We start from the raw sequence: 20,341 nt of genomic DNA, 5'->3' as shown, positions 1-20,341 counted from the left end.
ATGATTATATTGTGTATGCCTTAGTTTTCCAGCACTATATACTAAGTACAGGTTAAGTTTTGGCACCTAAGATGCCAAAAACCAACTATCCAGGCTGTACCAGTTAAGTCAGAATCTAGGTATACCCAGTCATTCCAAATTTTAGAAACTCTCCCTCACCCATGGCTTTGTCAAGATGTCAATGAAAGGAAGTGAGAGTGATAATCAAACTAGTATGATTTTCTCTCCTATTTCAATTGTCTTCTCCCTCTTATAAAAATGGGGGAAGGTAGAAAATGTAGAGAAGGTAGAAAAATGGTGAGATCTACTTCACAAAATAATTTTGACCAATAGCATTTTCAGTAAGAATATTTTAGACTGAACTCAGTATGTTCTTCTTATTTCCATTTTTTCTAATATCACATGTGTTAATTGGCTTGGATGTGCCTCTAAATAATTTTAGGGGTCACTGATAAGTAGGTTTAAATAGCTACTCACTTGTCTCTAATTCTTGAAATTACAAAAATACTTCAACACACTTTTTGTTCTTTTGAAGTAATTTCAGTTTTTGAATGTAAGAATGATATGTAATAACAATCCAACATAGGCAACTGTTAAATTTATCCATGTCATTATGTGTTGGTGATTCAAATTTTGCAAAGGAGAATATGACCATATTATTTAGATTATTGCAAGAAGCAGGGAGTTTCCCAGCAGCAATTGTAATAGCACAACTATTTTATTTCATGTATTTCACATATTTCACTTCCCATATTTTGTAATCTCCCACAGAGTAGGTTTATGTTCATGAATCAAGAAATGAAAATAGACTAATTTAGAAAACAAATTATTATCTACAGAGAAGACCTCAAAATAAATTAGAAAATTGGTGCTAATATTTCATTGGCCATGCTGGGACTCTTGACATCCCAGGGTATCTACCACAGACTCAGTTTCTTCCTTCCATCTCTTTTTCTTCCCATATAGTACCAGTAAATAGAAAAGAAACTTTTTAAACCAAAGTTGTTAATTTAAGCTGATTACATTAGCTTTTACATTAGAACAATTCATAATTGAGATATTGTGTTTATAGTAGCTAAACCTTTTACTCACAATGAATATACTTGATCATAGTTACATGTAAACATTGCAAAATATCAAAATCAGCAGCTTAAAAATAAAGACCTAAATGTGGCTTTTGTCTATCAGATTGAGTTTATGTGATATTTAACCAAAGAAGAAGAAAAGGAGTGACTAATATAGAGGTTTGGCCCAAGTATTTCTCACCTACCCATGACAGAAATAATTTTCTTATTCATAAAAGTAGATACAATGGTAAATTCTGTGCATTTAATGTCAAATCTGTCATAACCCTGCCTACTACCTCTATGTGATAGTATATAGAAGTGATTATTTGCCAACTTAGAATGACTGTTTTTTATTTTGACATGTTTAATTGTGTGGAAATAATCATAACAAAGAATTGGAGAAGAGTTAAAAGATTAGATACATGCCACACATCATGGACTAAGAAAAACTCTATAGTAAAGGAATGTGAATTTTATATGATAAACTCAGAAGGGTACACACTAAGTCTACAATTAAATTCTAGTATCTTATTGTAAAAGTACTTCCACAAATTCTAAATATAAAGATGAAACTAGAAGCTTCATACTACAGTCACAATGAAGATTCTCACAGTACTCTATATTTTGAGGCAATTCAGATTTAATGTATTTTCTCAGTTTCTCTTATATAAAATAGAATAACTTACAGAGAATAATTAATCCAAAATGCACATCCAGATAACCCCATCATGCCAGAATTTTTTTTTTGTTCTTTTAACATTTATTATATGAAATTTTATCTCTAATTTGCTTTTTAGTTGTTTTCTATGTCTACCTGCATTCCCCTCTACCAATGTTCAACTGAAAGAGGGTTGGGTCACCCAATAGATGCTCAATAAATATTTTTAAAAATTTACTGAATTCCACAAGTGATTAGTTACTAATGTTGTGTTAGAGAAATGTAATCAGTAATGCAAAAATTTTAAAGAGTGAATAAACCCAAAATGGTCCCTGCCATCTTGTAGCTCATAAGAGAACACAGAAGATCAACATTAAGAAATTGATGGCCAGCCAAGTTTACCATAACCATTGAAAAACATTTTTGTAATGGAACTTAATAGTATCATGATACCTTGTCCTAGTGTCTTATGATATTGCCAAAGTTCAGAGCTTTGGAAGAATTCCAAAATATAAATGTACAAAATGTAAATTTTCACATAAAAAGTAATGATTACTGTGAAACATATACTTCAGCCTCTTCATGTATTACATATTTTTCAAGTACTAAACAATGTGAATATCTAATATTTCAAAGCATCCACATAGTTTTATTTGACCATTACAACTGACAAATGATTTGGACAGCCTAGATTAATAGTTGATGCTGAAGGTAAGAATGGAGTGTGACCGCAAAGGGACACAAAGGATGTAAAATTCAATTTCTAGGTGGTATTCTTTCTAATTTATCTAATCAATTTAGGAGGTTTTTAAACAAACAGTGATAAAAGCTGTGTGAATTTCATCTTTTATTGCTTGTCAAGTTATAATGAAGCATGTTATAAAATTTTAAAAATAATGTGCCCATGATCATAATTATATTATATTTTTTCACATTCCCATGTTTGAAAAATGCATTTTCCTCTTTTAATTTTGTAAGTATATGTTATAGGTGGATATTTCCTCTTCTTGAGAATGCAAGTTTAAAATGACTATCTTTTTCAAAATTGATAATCTGTATGTTATACTGCATCATTAATCATTAAATGGACTCAACATGATGTCTTTTAATACTTTTCTTTCTGAAATATTTTCTCTAGAATCATTTCCTTTCTTTGACATTACAAAAGCTCCAATAATTATTTGATATAGTTTCCTGTATTCTATTAAATACTTTAGCCAACTACAGCTTCATTTTGTTTGCCACTTTCTGTCATTAATTTGATATATGAGAATGGTCTGATGAGGTAAAACATGAGCTAAGAGCTCTGCTCTTAGCTCAGTTAATTGAAAAGTGCTATATTGGAAATGTCTTTAATGTTTGATTGATTTTTTTTGTTCTATAATTTTTCCCTTTACCATCTTTAATGAAAAAAAGGATTATATTCATTACAATTATTACTTCCTTTTTTAACTTTGCATATGTAGTGTTAATTATGTACATGCTTGCTATATGATCACATGTATTTTAGTTTTTTTTGCAATAGCAAGATGATATAGTTGGCTTTATATTACTTTTATGAAAATATCTAATTAATCCAAACATAGTAGATAGAGAATTCCTGTTAGACCATAAATAGTTGTCCTCTATAAGTAACCTCATTTTGCTACTTTAACTATGTTTTTGTTGAAATTTACTGTTTCTATTATTTATGAGTCATGAAACCAGTGTGATTCTTTCAGGAAAATGTGAAATATAACATCAGGAGACCTGTATCTCAATTATCACTCAGATTGTCCTTGCTTTGTTTTGTAACACCAAGCTTCCAGAATCTTGACAGATACTCTCTAAGAAAAACCAACACAAAGCAAAAATTGAAAATTAAATGATTGATTATAGGTTTGATAACTTCACATTGATTTTTCCTCTACACTGTAGTTCTTACTTTTCCCACATTCAGTATTTCCTTCCATAAAACTATGCATACATACTCTTCATATCTAAAACCTCATCTTTGCTGCTGTGATTCCCACTGGCTAGATTGAAATCACATTTTCTTAGTCTGTACACTGCCAAAACCCCTTTATGGCCATATACAGTTTCAATTATGCAAGCATCTTAAAATTTTACCAGGTTTTATAATAAATATTAACATTTCTCTTTGCATAGAGTTTTTTCTATAATATAACATATATTTCTGCTTTGTAATCTGCTTATCTTACTCCATTCTGCCTAAATAGGATAAACGACTTTTCTCTCACTTTGTGAAATTGAATAGTGCATGCTGAATAACTTGTTAACTGAATTAAGTAAGTAAGTGTTACCAATATGCAAGCTAGATTACATTTCTGTTTTGTGTGATACATGTCCATCTGGGAGATATTTTTAGTTTTAAATTATAGTTTAAAAGTCAGTATAATTGTTTAAAGGTAATTGAATTTACTTTCTAGCCATGTTTCCTTGAGCATGTTAATATTTCTACCCTCATTTGTAAATAAATATGGTAAATGCTTACAATAATTTGATTAGGATATAGGAAAGGTCTCATCCTTATAAGAAAATATGTAACATCACTGACAATTTGTGAATAATTTTTGCACAAACAACTTGAACAGATATTTTTACATAGACTACCTCATCTATTCTTTTGGTCTATTTATGAGAATTTTCAAGATGTGCTGCCTACTCATTCTAATCAAGCCCCATTGCTGAGTTGTCATCATTTTTGAAGATGAGAAAACTGAGGCTCAGAACATTTTAGTGCTTTGTCCTAGGTGGCAAGTCAGAGCCCGGAGACCTAAATTGTTATTTCTCCTGATGCTATTCCAATCTAATTACTCAAGAGCATCAAGTAGGAAGAATTCAACTTTTTGCCTCTCCACATCAAAACTTATCCTTTTTTGTATTGTGGTTTCTGAAAAAGTGCTACTATTTCCCCTATCAATATTTGCCACTATATATGACCTTTGTTCTTTATTCCAATTCCCTTTCTTTCCATAGGGTTTTTCTAATCACTTCTTAGATTTTAAAAATGACTTTACCCATTAGTTGCCTTCATGTAGCCTTAAAACATATTCCAATCTGACCTGAATTTCAATATGTGTAGAGTCAAAGTCTTCAAAAACCATTAAAATTATTTTCATAAGGATGCTTCATGATCCTTAATCAGGCTTCATCCCTTGAAAATCCGATTTCAGCTCTCATTATCTACTGACACTGTCCCAAATACAGTGCTCATTGACCAGCTAATGTACCCTTATTACTACTTATCTCATTTGATCTGTCTCAAAACTGAAATTGTTGACGTTCCTCTAAGTCTTAAAATTCTTACATCACTTGATTAAAATGACATTCTTTCTGTCCTGGTTATCTTATTCTTCTAAATAGATCCACCTGGTTTTTTTTTTTTTTTTTTTTTTTTTGGTGTTCTTTTTTTATATGCCCCCTAAATGCCTGTGTTTTCCATGAGTCTCTCATTTCCCTCCCTTCCTTTTTCTCTTTAATGTTTGAAAACATCAAAATAAATACATATCATACAAAGATACATTGACACCCTCTCCTTAACTTTCTGTATATATGCATACAAATACATAATCTACTGTGATCAAAAAAGTATCAGCTTATTTCAAAATATTACTGATTGATAGTGACACAGTCTCACTGTTTCTTCAGTTGCTTTGAGTATTATCAGTAACACTATTATTTATAATTGTGATCATTTTATTTTAAAAATTATTTTTGATTAACATGTATTACTTGTATATATTAATGTGTTTCAGTGTAATATTTCAACACATATCTTCATTGTATACCTATCAAATCCAATCTTCCTTTAACCTTCTTCCCTTTCACCCCATACCCTTCCTACCCTCTAGTAATCAGTATTCTACAGTTGTTTTTTTCTAGTTCTCTAAAAAATACTGGGTTGTTTTTATGGGGATTTCATTGAGTATGTAAATTGCTGTGTGTAGTGTAGACATCTTAATATTATTCTCCATGAACATGGGAGGACTTTCCATTTTTGTGTCTTTTTCATTTTCTTTTATCAGTGTTTTGTAATTTTCATTGTAGAGGTACTTCACTTCCTTGGTTAAATTTATTAATAAGTTTTTATTTAATTTGTAGCTCCCATGAATGGGATTGCTTTCATGATTTCCTTCTCAGCAAATTTACTAGTGTTGTATAAGAATGCTAATGGTTTTGGACTGATTTTGTATTCTGTAACTTTACTGAAATTATTTTTCATTTCTAATAGTCTCAAATTTTAAAGTGTGCTTCATTTTCACAGTACTAAAAAACATTCATTTAGGACATAAAGACATTTAATTGCTAATTTCTACCTACATTTCCAGTTATATTTCTGCCAAATTCCTCATACTTTTTAGTGCCTTGTCTCCACATTTTGTAATTTCTCAACCAGAAATGCTTTTTTAAAAATAGAAATTATGTTTCTTACATATCCAGTACATTAATTAGGAATCCTATGTACACAAAAACAATTGAAATAACTAAAGCCAAAAAATTGGTTAAGAAAATTTTTCCATAAGCATACACGATGTCTCAAGGAAGTTTGGGCAACAGAAAAGCTTTTACTCAGAAAGACTCTAGAGCTCATGTGATGGTCATTGGTAACAACCATTCATCCTTATCTCTAATGGTTTTGTGTACTTAAAAAAGGCTCAAGTGGATATTCTCCCTTGGGGTATCTACTATATTTATACCATATACCCCAAGGGGGTATCTAACTATAAACTATAGTTATCTAACTATATATAACTATAACTATAGTTACTTGTTAGCTGATAGTATAGTTACTTGGTAGTAGAAGAACCTGGAAACTCAACTGGGTTGGACACCAAAGTGACTCACTCACTTGGCTAGCAGTTACCTGCTGTCAGGTCACTTGATATTATTTACTGAAGTATTTACCTATGGCCTCTTCATGTGGCTTGGATTTCTTGGAACATACTATTTTGAATGGATTCTAAGAGACAGCACCCTAAAAGTGAGGGTTCCAAAAAGACAGATGTAGAAGCCATCAGGTCAGATAAGGACTTTTGATGTAACTGATGGGGAATCACTTCTACTGTAACTGTATTCTATTGTTCCAGGAAGTCCAAACACCAATTCAGATTTAAAGAAGTGAAGAAATAAACTCACTTAACAGGGGAGTGGTGAGAGTAGCCTGTGTTGTGGGTACTACAGTTACAGTCATCTTTGGGAAATAAATTCCAGTTCAACCTTTCTGTTAGTAGATTTTGCATTTTTTAAATCAGCACCATAAGCTAGAATTTCATAAGCACAATTTCAAAATACAGCTTTAAATATCCACAGAATTTGGCCAAACTTTTTACTGTTGGTTCTAAATATTTTAGAGGAAATCTAATGGATATATCTCTACACATGCATTTTCCATGTTCTAATTATTCATGAGGTTGATGGTGCCAGAATTATGTGACACAGACATGGTTGTTATATTCCATATTTTTGAAGGGGTTGAGCATTTCATAGATGAAAAGTATTGACCATAAAGTTCCTATAGCATCTGCTACTCCCTGCAATGTTTACTAATCAGTCACATTTCTACTTTACCACTTTCCCTGTGGCAACATTTAACCCCCCTGTATAAGTGTCACTCCATCAACATACTCCCACTAAATTTTGTAGATTATTCAGTGTTTCTTGTTCTGAAAATATCATTGGATATCCAGATCAATTCCTATCCCTCAGATTATATGGGTTCTGAAGAATAAGAACATTCACTATTACCACACATGATAGTTACTTAACCAATGAAAATATTATATATATTAAAATATACATTTACCTTAGCCTATAATTTAAAGGCAGAATTTTTCTTACTTAACTAATTCATAATTGATTTAACTTTGTGATTTTAGGATTATTATGCTACCAAATGATATTAAGATATGTCTGGAATTTGTGACCATACATCTGAAGGAACTCATCCAACACTGAGCCCATTTTCGTATTATAATTTTCATTACTCAATTGAAGGCTATAGCTCTTTGTGGTAATTGCTAAGCAAAATCAATGATATTTTCTAATAATACATATAAGAATTGACTTCAATTGTTAAAAATTATTGTATACTAATATACAGTACACAAATTGTTTTGCATGATAATTTTATGGGCACTATGGTACATATTAAGATTATTCTTCTCTCATTTATTTATGATGATCTGGCAATGAATTTTAAATTAGAACAACTTGACCTCAAGCTGATTTTTGCTGGAGCTGACAGAAAGAAATGAATGAATTTATTGTTTTGTTTTCTACATACTGCAGGATTTGATAAATACTTATAACTGGGTTAAAAATTCATAAGTCAACTAAAGATATATTTTTTAGTGGAAATTTTAAGATCCTTATTGATTATAGAAAATATAGAAATAAAATTTACAGTTACTCAGAGTTTATAAATGAATATCTGTAGAAAGCTATTAAGTGTCTATCAGACAAAGAGAAATTACAGTTGAGACATTTTACTTCTCTTCTAGATCTATAGTTTCCCTGAAATTTAAATGAAACATGGCAAAGAATGATAGAAGATCATTATTAAGGAACATTATCCATATGCAAATTTCTCATCATATATTATCTCTGTAAAACAGCTTATTTATAAATATTAACAACTTGTTATTGGTCATTTGGGGATGTAACTTCAAAGATAAAATAGTATCACTTCTACATATTAGATATAAATGAAAATTCCCTGGTTGCAAATATGTCTGACATAGCTGGTTGTTATCATTTAGTCAAAATGATCATTTAGTTTTCAGTATTATCCCAATAGGGAAGTAGTAAATGATTGAGTTTTTGATAATTTATGATAGGCAAGAAAGTGGTTACTATCATTTTAAAGGAGACTACATTTTAGTAATGGTTTAGGAGAGTTTTAAAATTCTATCTTCATGGAAAGTGGATTGTCCTTTGTAGTAACATTCAGATTATTCTAACTAATAATGCTGTTCTCCCAACAGAAAATCCAGTCAGAATTGACAAGTCATGAGATCAGTTTAGAAGAAATGAAGAAACATAACCAAGGAAAGGAGGCTACCCAAAGAGTTCTATCCCAAATTGATGTTGCACAGGTATATTTTATTGCATAAACTAAGGATCTTGTTTCATCTACACATTAAAATTCTAGTGTATATTAGACGTGTTGATTTTTGGCAACATTGATATTGAAAGCATTATTCAAAAACCAGACTATAATGCCTCTCTGTATGGGCTTTCTTGATTTGTGCATTTTAAAGATAAAATATTTTTTTACTTCATATCAGACTAAGGAAAAACACTGTATTTTCTCAAATATGTGTATTCTTTGTGTTTGATGATTAGAAAAAATATTTACTTTTTATTTCTGGAAAGAAAATGCATTAATAAAAATATGACTGATTGTTTTATGGAAGGCAAAATAAAATTGGTGCCTCCTTACATTGTTTTTACAGAAAAAATTGCAGGATGTCTCCATGAAGTTTCGATTATTCCAGAAACCAGCCAATTTTGAACAGCGTCTAGAAGAAAGTAAAATGATTTTAGATGAAGTGAAGATGCACTTGCCTGCACTGGAAACAAAGAGTGTTGAACAGGAAGTAGTACAGTCACAGTTAAATCATTGTGTGGTAGGTATACCTAGTGGCAAGTAACCAGCTATCCCTTGAATTTCCTTATTATGAAAATTGCTTTTAGATAACTGCAATAAATAAACTAATTAGGTTTAAGGTTAAGAACAAAAATTGGCCATGTATTGAGAGACAGTAACTTTTACTGTAATTAGAACCATTTAAATGCCATTCTTTAAGTGTCTTTTTTGAATGTAAAATTCTTCTAAGGACTATGAAGAATGCAGAAGAGGTCTTTATATGATTCTTATGGCACTTTGTACATATATTTAAATGAAAACCAAGAAAGGAAGCATATTGATCTATATGCAACAACTATATCACTAGTTCCAATATAAATAACCATTTCAGAAACAAAGGGGGCCAAGTAAGCTAAGTAATGTACACAAGTCATCTCTAATTCTTGAGGCTAAGGATTATGTAAGAGGATACAAAGACAAACAACTGTGAAGGGCATAGCAAGATTATATCCCAAGTACTCTTACTCCAAATTATAATATCTTTCCTTTGAATATTAGGCTGAATATACAATGAAGTGCTATATGCAAATAATATAAAAAGGCAAGGAAAGATACAAATGACTTGTAACATATTTTAATTTGACTTTGGAATATGATCTATTCTTTCTGTTATTAGAAATTCACCAAGTCAGGTGATCCCTTTGACAACATAAACTGGAGTGTGAGGGTGTCTAGGAAAACAATATAAGTATTATTATAACTGTATATTCAGAGTAATCATGGTTTAAATTCACCTGAAATGAACCACTGAATATTATTAGCATTAAAAGTGGAAATGTTTATTTAGCATTTTGTTTTTCAAGTATTATATATATATATATATATGTGACCTTTCATCTAAGATAAATGAGTAAGATATTTTTCAATATAAAGAATAAGACATTTGGAAATATCTCTGATTCCAAAAGTCACATAATAGATTGCCATGTAGCAAGGAATGATCTCAATGTTTCCAGATGCCTATATAATTTTTGACATCTTCTAAGACAGAAGGAAGATGAAGTAAAAGTAATCTGGAAAGCCCAGACATAAGTCATAATTATTGATAAAGGAATATTAATATCAGATATCAAACAGGGAATTAAGATGGAAATAGACTATGCCCATAGCCTTAATTAATCAGATAAGTTTTCAGCCTTTACAAAGTGCTTCTTTTGCACTTTGAGTTTAAACTGAAAAGTGAAAACAAACCCAGTTTTATTCTGAGACTATTATCTACTAGCAAGTTTATTTCTTAGTAGTAATAAGTAATTTGTGTTTAGTGCTGAACAAATTATAAAACATTATATATAGTGTACATATACAAACATACATGAACCTATACTACAAACACATATTTTTCCAGGAGAAATGAAAGATTAATTTATTTAATAATAAATTTAATGGTTAATTAAAAATAATTTGAGCTGGGCACAGTGGCATACATTCATAATCCCAGCAGATCAGGAGGCTGAGGCAGGAGGAACATGATTTCAAAGCCAGCCTCAGCAACTTAGCAAGTTCCTAAGCAACTCAGTGAGACCCTGTCTCTAAATTTCATATATATATAAATAGGCTGTGGATGTGGCTCAGTGGTTAAGTGCCTCAGTACCAAAAAGAAAAAAAAAATTAGAATTAATATATTTAAATTTAGTCCCCATTCTTATATATGACACTATATTTTGAAACTATCATCTGAAAATTTTACCCTAAGCACCACGAGGACGACAGTGAACATGTTGATTTGTTCACTGCAGATTCCCTTGTGACTCAAATACTCTATGGTACATGATAGACACTAGTAAATACCCAGTGATTGAGGGAATTGATTCATCCAAACTCATGGCTAGGATTATTTAACTCTTAACAAACAGAAATCTTGTAATATTTAGAATGACCTTTATGAGCTTGGACTAAAGAACTAAATATGTATGATGCACTCCTACTATAATAAGAAAAGCTGCAAATTATGCATGATTTTATATTTTATATATATATATATATATATATATATATATATATATATAAAATCACAAATAGAAACATTAAATTAAAAGAAATGCAAACATTAGATACTGAGAACAGCTTCAAATACTACTCCATTAAAAATGGAAACCAAACAGCCTTAAGATGAAACCTTGTATTTTTTAATATTATGAGTTGATTTAACATTGTTTCTTATGTTTCATTTTATATTTTAACTTAGAATTTGTATAAAAGTCTGAGTGAGGTGAAGTCTGAAGTGGAAATGGTGATAAAAACCGGACGTCAAATTGTACAGAAGAAGCAGACAGAAAACCCCAAAGAGCTTGATGAAAGAGTGACAGCTTTGAAATTGCATTATAATGAGCTGGGTGCGAAGGTGCGTGCATGTTGAGATCACAAACACTACTTTTTCACTTTCCTTATAAACTGCACAGAAATCCTTGTTGTCATTCTCTTTGTATTTTTTTCTCACACAGGTATGTATTTTTTCATGTGTAATTTCTTTCTTTTTTTTCTAGTAATAGGGACTGAACCCAGGGGCAATCTACCACTGGCCTACATCCCCAGCCCTTTTCAAAAATTTTAATTTTGAGACAGGGTCTCGATATGTTGCTAAGGCTGGCCTCAAACTTGGGATCCTCTTGCACTAGCCTCCTGAGTTGCTGGAAATAGAGTCATGTGTCCCTGCACATGTGTAATTCTTAAGAAACAATAATTAATCAGTGAGGTTCACCTTGATACAATATTGAAAAGTATATGAACTCAGGGAGGTTTTTATAGGCCCATCAGGTAGTTATAAAAATGTTCCTTGTTTTAAATTTGTCTTGTATATATCTATGTATGATGACTTGGAGACTGGTGAATATTATAAACTATCATGTATTTATATTTGTTCTAGTAGAGCTGATACTTTCCATGTAGATTGTATTTAGTGTAATGGAGTTGGCTCATGCCACAGAAATTACTTCCCCATGTGGCCATATCTTGTATAACCCACTCCACATAGCTAATGCGATAGTATGAATAGGCAGTTAAGTCCTTTATATCTTATATAAATATATAAGTCCTTTATATATTTATTGTAACTTTTATAGAGATTTATTGAATCTACAGATCACTTTGAGTAGTATGAACATTTTAGCTATGTCTTTATGAACATAGGATATATTTCAATTTATTTGTGTTTCTTCAATTTCTAGCCTTAGGACTGGAGATATAGCTCAGTGATAGAGTCCTTGCCTAATGTGCACTGCCAAAAAAGTAGGGGGACAAAGAGGCAGAAATCTCTAGTCTCTAATTATAGATCAAATAACATCTAATAATAATCCTAATGGTATAATTTATTAAATTAAGGAGACCTGTTAGGTTTATACTCAACAGTTTATCATTCAATCAGGGTGCCTTACACTAAAATTGTGTCAATGAGTATCAATTTTATTTAGAGTTCTGGAGATCAAACTCAAAGTCACATAATGCTGTGTAAGTATTCTGCCACTGGGCTATATCCCAAGCCCATTTTATTTTATTTTGAGACAGGGTCTAGCTAAGTTACAGAGGTTGGCCTTGACCCTGTGATCCCCCTGCCTTTTAGCCTCCCCAGTAGCTGATATTACAGATTTGCACAACTGCATCCAGCTGAGTCTATTTATTTAAGAAAAAATATTTTGTAAAAGGTTATTTTCTCAGTTTACTTTTTCAGATATAAATTATTATGTGAGCTTTTCCTTGATATAAAATACTTACCCCCAAATTTTTGTCTTTGCAGCAGTAAATTTGACATAAAATGACATTGAATGAATTGCTTAAAATTTAAAACCATAAAAGTAACATTATTAAACTACTAGTGCACTGAGTTTATTATTATTAAGAAATGAATGACTCCCATAATGATGTAAAGCTTTATTTATCCCTGAAAATATATATTTGAGAGCTGATATTTAGTTTTAGCCATTTGGCACTTAGTCATATCATTAAAGAAAAACAAAAGAAATACTGAGAAATTATGCTTTAATAGCATTGCAGAGTACAGCAAAAAAAAAACATAGAGCAAGAATTTATGTTTTAAGTAAATAGTAATTTAGAAACATTAATGATTAAGGGATCATGTGTAAATACTATCTCATAAAAAGACTATAAGTCATGTATTCTTTGGCTGAGGAAAAAAAATATTGTCTGCATGTTGACTTTCAAGACATCTTCAAAAACAGTGCTTTTACTTAATAAAAGCAAAGGCAATAAAGCATATTCTATTGTTTAAAAATGGGGAACCCTTCTAATTTAAACATCATCAGAATTCACATAGTTGTATTTGTCTTGTATCATATATATATATATATATATATATATATATATATATATATATTATATATATATATACACACAATATATTGTAACTTTTATAGAGATTTATTAAATCTACAGATCACTTTGAGTAGTGATCTGTAGATTCAATAAATATACATGAATAACAATACTTATATGGTCTCCCAAATATAATGTTACATTTTTGTAGTAGATAACTCATGCTGCCATAACAAAATAGAGTAGAGTAGGTGGCTTAAACACAGAAACTTATTTCTCTAAGTTCTGAAGGCTGGGAGTCCAAGATCAAGGTGCCATCACAGTCAGTTCCAGATGAGGACTTTTAGTGGCTTGCAGATGGCAACCTTTTCACTGTGTCTTCACTTCACAGAAAGACAGAAATTATTGTCTCCTTCTTATAATACCACCATCCTCTCAGATTAGAACCCCATATTTATGTTCTTATTTATCTGAATTATTTTCCAAAGACCAGATGTAGTGACTCAATTTAGTCATACAGGGGTTAGGATTTTAAAATATGAATTTGGATTGGCGGCTCAGGAGGCTGAAGTAGGAAGATCACAAGCTCAAAGCCAGCCTCAGCAAAAGCCAGGAACTAAGCAATTCAGTGAGACCCTGACTCTAAATAAAATACAAAATAGGGCTGGGGATGTGGCTCAGTGTTCGAGTGCTCCTGAGTTCTATCCCCAGCACCCCAAAATAAATAATTTAATAAAATAATAAAAATAAAAATAAATAAAATATGAATTTATGGTTACACAATTAAGTCCATAGCATATTTCTTACAATAAACAATTATGTTATTTTTGCACATGGTCTTACCCAAAGACATCAGAAAAGTCTATGGGGGGAGTAACTATGATAATGAGATTAAAATCATATGCTAAATATTTAAAGGCAAAATAAAAATAACAACTTATTGTTTAATCAATAAAATAGTTTCTATGTCTAATTAATTTTATTGAGAAATATTAAACCTAACACTTGTTGTAGTAATAACCATAATCCATTTTCTAAGGCTCTCTATGCTTTGATTGTTATGAAAATATACATGAATAACAATATTTATATTGTCCCCCAAATATAATTGTAAGTATTCATAAAACAATGACTGCTGAAACATTTTACTGCAGGTGGCACTCTTTTAAATGTATCTATTCTCCACATGCATAAAAAAGTATAAAACTCAATTTTCCTTAAGGTGGCAGTGTGTCCTGATTTTTCAAAACCTATTTAGCTAGACAAAAACAAAATAAAATAATAGAAATCAATAATGCATTAGCTCTGGGAAGATAGAGTTTCTTTGAAATATTGAATCTAGAATCCTTTTCTACCAATAGTATATAGAAAAATAATAACTATGCATATAAACACACCATAATTTATGCTTTTTCCTCCCCCACACAAATAAAATCCTTGCAGTCAAAAGGGCAGATATTATTACTTCCCCTAAGGAAAAATAGAAGGGAAAAATCAGTTTAAAAAATGAATTTGCAACCTCAACAACTAAGTATTTTTTTAAATGCATACATACCTCTTGTAAAAGAACTAATAAACTTGGTTGAATATTTTGAATTTGTATTTGAGTTTCAGGATGTTTATTTTAATTTTAGCATTTTCAGTTCTTTATGTATATCTTTACCTTTGGTGTTTTTTTTAATGCTTATAGATGCATACTCTTTTGGTTGTCTATTTTGACCCTCAGCATAACCCTATCTGCCAAACAGAACAATTCCATTTCATGGATGTGAAAATAGAAAGATGAGGTATCTTGCCTCAAATCACAGGCAGGTTAAAACTACACTGGGCATCATAGAGTCTAACATGCATATGCTTTATCATAGTGCCTCTACTGAGTCAAATATTATAAATCTAACGCTCAGTTTCCCAGCCTCCATGACAGAATGTTTTTTTTTTCCTATAGTTAAAACACATAACAGTCAAAACAGAAACTTTAATTTCTTTACTGGTTATCATTCCTGACTTGCAATTAATACTTTTTTGGGTTTTCATTCATTGCTTTATTTAACTTGTACAATATACTTAGTGTGAGATGTTTCTTCATTCAAGGAAATGTATGGAGTGTAACACAATAATATAAAGAGCCATGAGTGGAGGGAACTTGTCTTTGAGTATTTGCAATTTATCTGGTTTTGCTAATGAGTTGACTACTGTTTAGGAAAACACCCTGGGATTCTTATTAAATTGACCAACAAACATAAAAAAATATAGGAACATTCTGGGAAGGTGGTAGAGAAATACACGTTAATTCATTCTCTATGTGAGAATGTGAAAGAATTTATTTTTAGGGGGTTTTGGTGTTTTTTAATAATATTTTTAGTTGTTTATAAACCTTTATTTTATTTATTTATATGTGGTACTGAGAATTGAACACAGTGCCTCACACATGCCAGACAAGTGCACTACTACTGAGCACAACCCCAGCCTTGGTTTTGGTTTTAAATGCTGAATAGAAGACCAGAGAAGATTAAGACATGATTTTCTCTATTGATGAGAGTGTAAATTTTGTTTTCTCATTCATTTCCCCCCGCCTGTTTTGTGGTAATTACATTTAACGAGGAAGAGACCTAACCTTGGTGGTGTTGTATACAAAGGCAATGCACTTTAAAATTGTATTGATGATGAAATTGAAAATATCACACAAATCCTTTTGCTTTTTGAAAGGAATATGATTTCTCCATTTTGATACCTTACTTGCCAGAACAGGCCTCATTTATATATAGAAGATTGTAAACTTGCTTGCCTATCTCTTTGACAAATGACTCTAGGTTTTCTACAAGAAATGGGACATATTTCATTTTGACTTATATCATTCCATTTATTACAAATTTTGCCCATAAATTATTTTTATTCATATTAGAGACAAGCTTATATGGCTTTTCTCCCTACTATGACAGCAGATATAAGATACTATCTTTTGGACAAGAAAGCTTATCTGCTCAAGGCTGTTTTTATTTACTATTAATGTGCAGAATACATTATTTTTTCTAAAACACAATTTTAAGATATGGAAGGAAATTGTTAATTTAAAATGACAGAAATATGAAAGTTCCAATTAAGTAGCTGTAAGTAAACATGAGTTGGAAAGTAAACCATACTACATTTTATTATCTTTCATTTCAGGTAACAGAAAGAAAACAGCAGTTGGAGAAATGCTTGAAGTTGTCCCGTAAGATGCGGAAGGAAATGAATGTCTTGACAGAATGGCTGGCAGCTACAGATATGGAATTGACAAAGAGATCTGCAGTTGAAGGAATGCCTAGTAATTTGGATTCTGAAATTGCCTGGGGAAAGGTAAAACACATATCACTGCAGGTTATATTTAACATATGAAAACACATAGTAATATGATTTTATAAGGAAGTATTAATGTGAAACAATAATAGAATTATAAATATTATCTTGCTTAATTTTTCCCTCTCCTCAAAGATTAAATAGTAGTTTTTGTATATTTCAAGACTATAATAAAGCCAGTGGTAAGTTTTAGCAAGAGTCTCCTCAAAGTTTATTTGGAATCAACTTAGTTATAAATAAGTTCTTAAGATATATATATATACACACACACATACATATATATATATATAGAGAGAGAGATAGATAGATAGATAGATATTGATAGAGATATAGATAGATAGATCTTAAGAACGTTTTATATATATATATATATATATATATATATATATACACACACACACACACACATACACATATATACATATATGTATATACATACATATATGTATATATTTTAGTGGTCAGCTAGTCAGTTCAGAAATGAAGCTTTATATTCTACTAGCATACCTAAGAACAGACTGCACAGGTGAACACTACAACCATGAAATGGAGAAGATCATAGTGACTGCGGACAATTGGATTAGATAGAACTTGAAAGATCAGCAAATTGACAAGGTCATAATAAAAAAAAAAATCTCTAGTGATTTGTATCATTTCCATCACCAAAGGCCATGGGGTGTCCTTTCATTATCACCTGATAAATTCTTACTATTTCTCTGACAGCCAATCAGACATTTATCGCTGCCTAGAATTTAAGGTAATGGCACTCATAGCTTAATTTTTTTTCCAGATGATTTGTTACTAGATTATTTGAAAGTGTGCTGATATAAAGGGAATTTGTGATATTAATAGCATGTTTCCCATCTCAAACTTTGCCAAGGCTTTAGAATATTTTGTTAAAAAAGTAAATATGTAATAGAATAACAACCATCTTGATTTTTTTTAAAATTAAAAGACATAGATGCGTGCATTGACTAGCTTTTTAAAAAGATCTATGGTTTATTTTTAATTCAGTGTGTCTATTCAAATTATTCATAGTTGGAAAATTTTAAGTACTTCATATAGCAACTTACAATCATAATGAAACCCAAATTGAAAACCTATTTTTATTTATGTAGGTTTAGAGGATAACTAATGGTTAAAAGTTTAACACATAAAAATATTCAAATAAGTAGTAGTGAATAAAATTAATTTTCTTCCCATTGAAAATAGATTAAGTGCTAGAGATAAGATTTTGATTTGTGGTTATTAATTCAGGAACATGTATTATGTGAGATTATTATACTAAGAATACAGAGTGCAGATTAATAATTACATTGGTCTTATTTTCACCTTATCATTTAAACATGTAACTCATTTCTATTTTATTTTTTCTTTGGTTATTTTGATTAAATAATTATATGCTTAGGTACAGCTTGGCTACTACAAGAAATAGACCAACAATGTAGTCACTCAAAGAAGATAGAGGTGTATTGTATCTCAGGTGAGGTCAGTATTTCAGAGTAAAGGAAGTAGTTTTGCTATATGAAGTCATTCCAAAATTTAGGTCCTTTTCATTCCATCATTTTGCGCTCTTCTATGTTTTGTACTCACAGGGTGTGAAGCTTGCTTACCAATGTCACACCTTAACTCCAGTGTACCACAGTAGAGTTAGAGAAGTGGAAGACAAGCATTCCTCTCTTGTGACTACATTATAAAAGTTCCATACATATTTCTGCTCTTACCTTATTTGCCAAAACTTGTGTAACTCTTATCTATACCTCAGGGAGGGTGACAAAATATGGTCTCTAGCTGAGTGGTCATGTCTCCTTTCTAAATGATGTTGTATTTAAATGAATAAGGAGAAAATGCATTCTGGGACACAATTATTTTGGTCTGAGTGGTATCATACATGCCCTTTACATCAATAGTTGCATAAAGGCAGAAAAAGGCTTTATGAGCTGTCTCTCTATTTAAAAGAAAGCACATGACCTACAACTGACAGTTCTCAGCATGAGTGCCCATAAAACATCAAACACACAAGACCCAAAATATCCATGACCCATCAAAATATGAAATATAGTAAAACATGCATGGAACAAGCAATAGTAAATTTTAGGGATTCATGAAAATCATCTAAACTTTATTTTCAGAAATCTGCTTCTTGCCACATGGATAATATCTTACATTGCTCCTTTCAAATTAAGCAGGAATATTAGATTGTTATGGCTGCTAAAACAGAATACTATAGGCTAGTGGCTCACACAATAGAAATTTATTTTTTTACAGTTCTGGAGATGGAAGTCCAAGATCAAGGTATAAGGAGGATTCCTTTATTCTGAAGCCTGTCTTCCTTAGCTTCTAGATGCCCATCTTGGTCTTCACATACTCTTTTTTTCCATACATGTCTGTGTCCCGAATTTCTCTTATAGGGACAATAATTTTACTGGATTAGACATCATCTTGATTTCTTGTAATACACTTATACCTTTAAATGCCATTTTCCAAATATTTTAACATTCTGAGTTACTGAAAATCAGGACGTCATGAGTTTTGGAGGCTAGAATTCAGCATGTAACAGTGGATAGCTCTACAAATATAAAGTGGAATGCGATTATAATATTGTGTAAAGGAGGAGTGATTGGTAATAAGAGAATTGGAAAAAAATCTGATTATAGTTTATAAACAGGTTAAGAGAAAATTTAAAAGTATGCCATAAATTAATTCTGTACATCAGAATCCCCAGGAAGTTACTGACTAAATTACCTAAGGAGATAGTTTCATGGTAAAGTTCTAACTTTGCCTTAAAATCATTAAAATAAAAAAGAATATTTTCTGCAAATATTTCTAGACTCTTTGTCACATTGAAAGCTTGAGTGGTATGAAGATGTGTCCAGTTAAGTTTATTCTTATTTCACGTGCTTTCCTGTTAGATGGGGAATTAGATTCAAGCTGCAATTCTCGCCTATTTCAAAGGATAAATGTCAGTTTCATTAAAAAAATAAGCTAAGCAAGCATTTAAATTCAACATGTTAACTACATTTGCCAGTTATTCCAAGTACTTAATAACTGGAGAAAATTTGAGTATGTATAGTTAACTTATTTTTAAACTATTTTATTTATTTCTACTGAATTTCTGTCAGTTCTGTTCATCCAAAATATATTCATTTAGTCTACAAATATTTGAATGTATAGGTAAGTATTTTTTTGTACACATGAAAATTTCAGTTACCACTATAGTGATTATTTTACCCTAAGTTTATCCAATCAAAAATTTCAATTGTATTGATTATAGCAAATATTTTCATTTTATTTTAAAGTATTTTAATTATAGTTATTGTACATATATAATTTCAAAAAATATTTTGCAGGGCCTAAAGAGAG

The 20,341-nt window shown here is 30.8% G+C and overlaps 1 protein-coding gene across 3 annotated transcripts in view; it reads left to right on the top strand.

The window, feature by feature from the left end:
• Positions 1 to 20,341, top strand: part of Dmd (dystrophin) — a 2,011,337-nt gene that overhangs the window by 767,186 nt on the left and 1,223,810 nt on the right. For all 3 annotated transcript variants that reach the window (XM_077107047.1, XM_077107046.1, XM_077107045.1), the window contains 4 exons: positions 8,712 to 8,822; positions 9,183 to 9,356; positions 11,562 to 11,717; positions 16,808 to 16,978. In XM_077107047.1, coding sequence (XP_076963162.1) covers positions 8,712 to 8,822; positions 9,183 to 9,356; positions 11,562 to 11,717; positions 16,808 to 16,978 — 612 coding nt within the window. The remainder of the gene's footprint in view (positions 1 to 8,711; positions 8,823 to 9,182; positions 9,357 to 11,561; positions 11,718 to 16,807; positions 16,979 to 20,341) is intronic.

This window comes from Callospermophilus lateralis, chromosome X (assembly GCF_048772815.1).
Source record: "Callospermophilus lateralis isolate mCalLat2 chromosome X, mCalLat2.hap1, whole genome shotgun sequence".
Classification (NCBI taxonomy): Eukaryota; Metazoa; Chordata; class Mammalia; order Rodentia; family Sciuridae; genus Callospermophilus; species Callospermophilus lateralis.
This window is presented reverse-complemented; position numbering and strand designations above follow the sequence as displayed.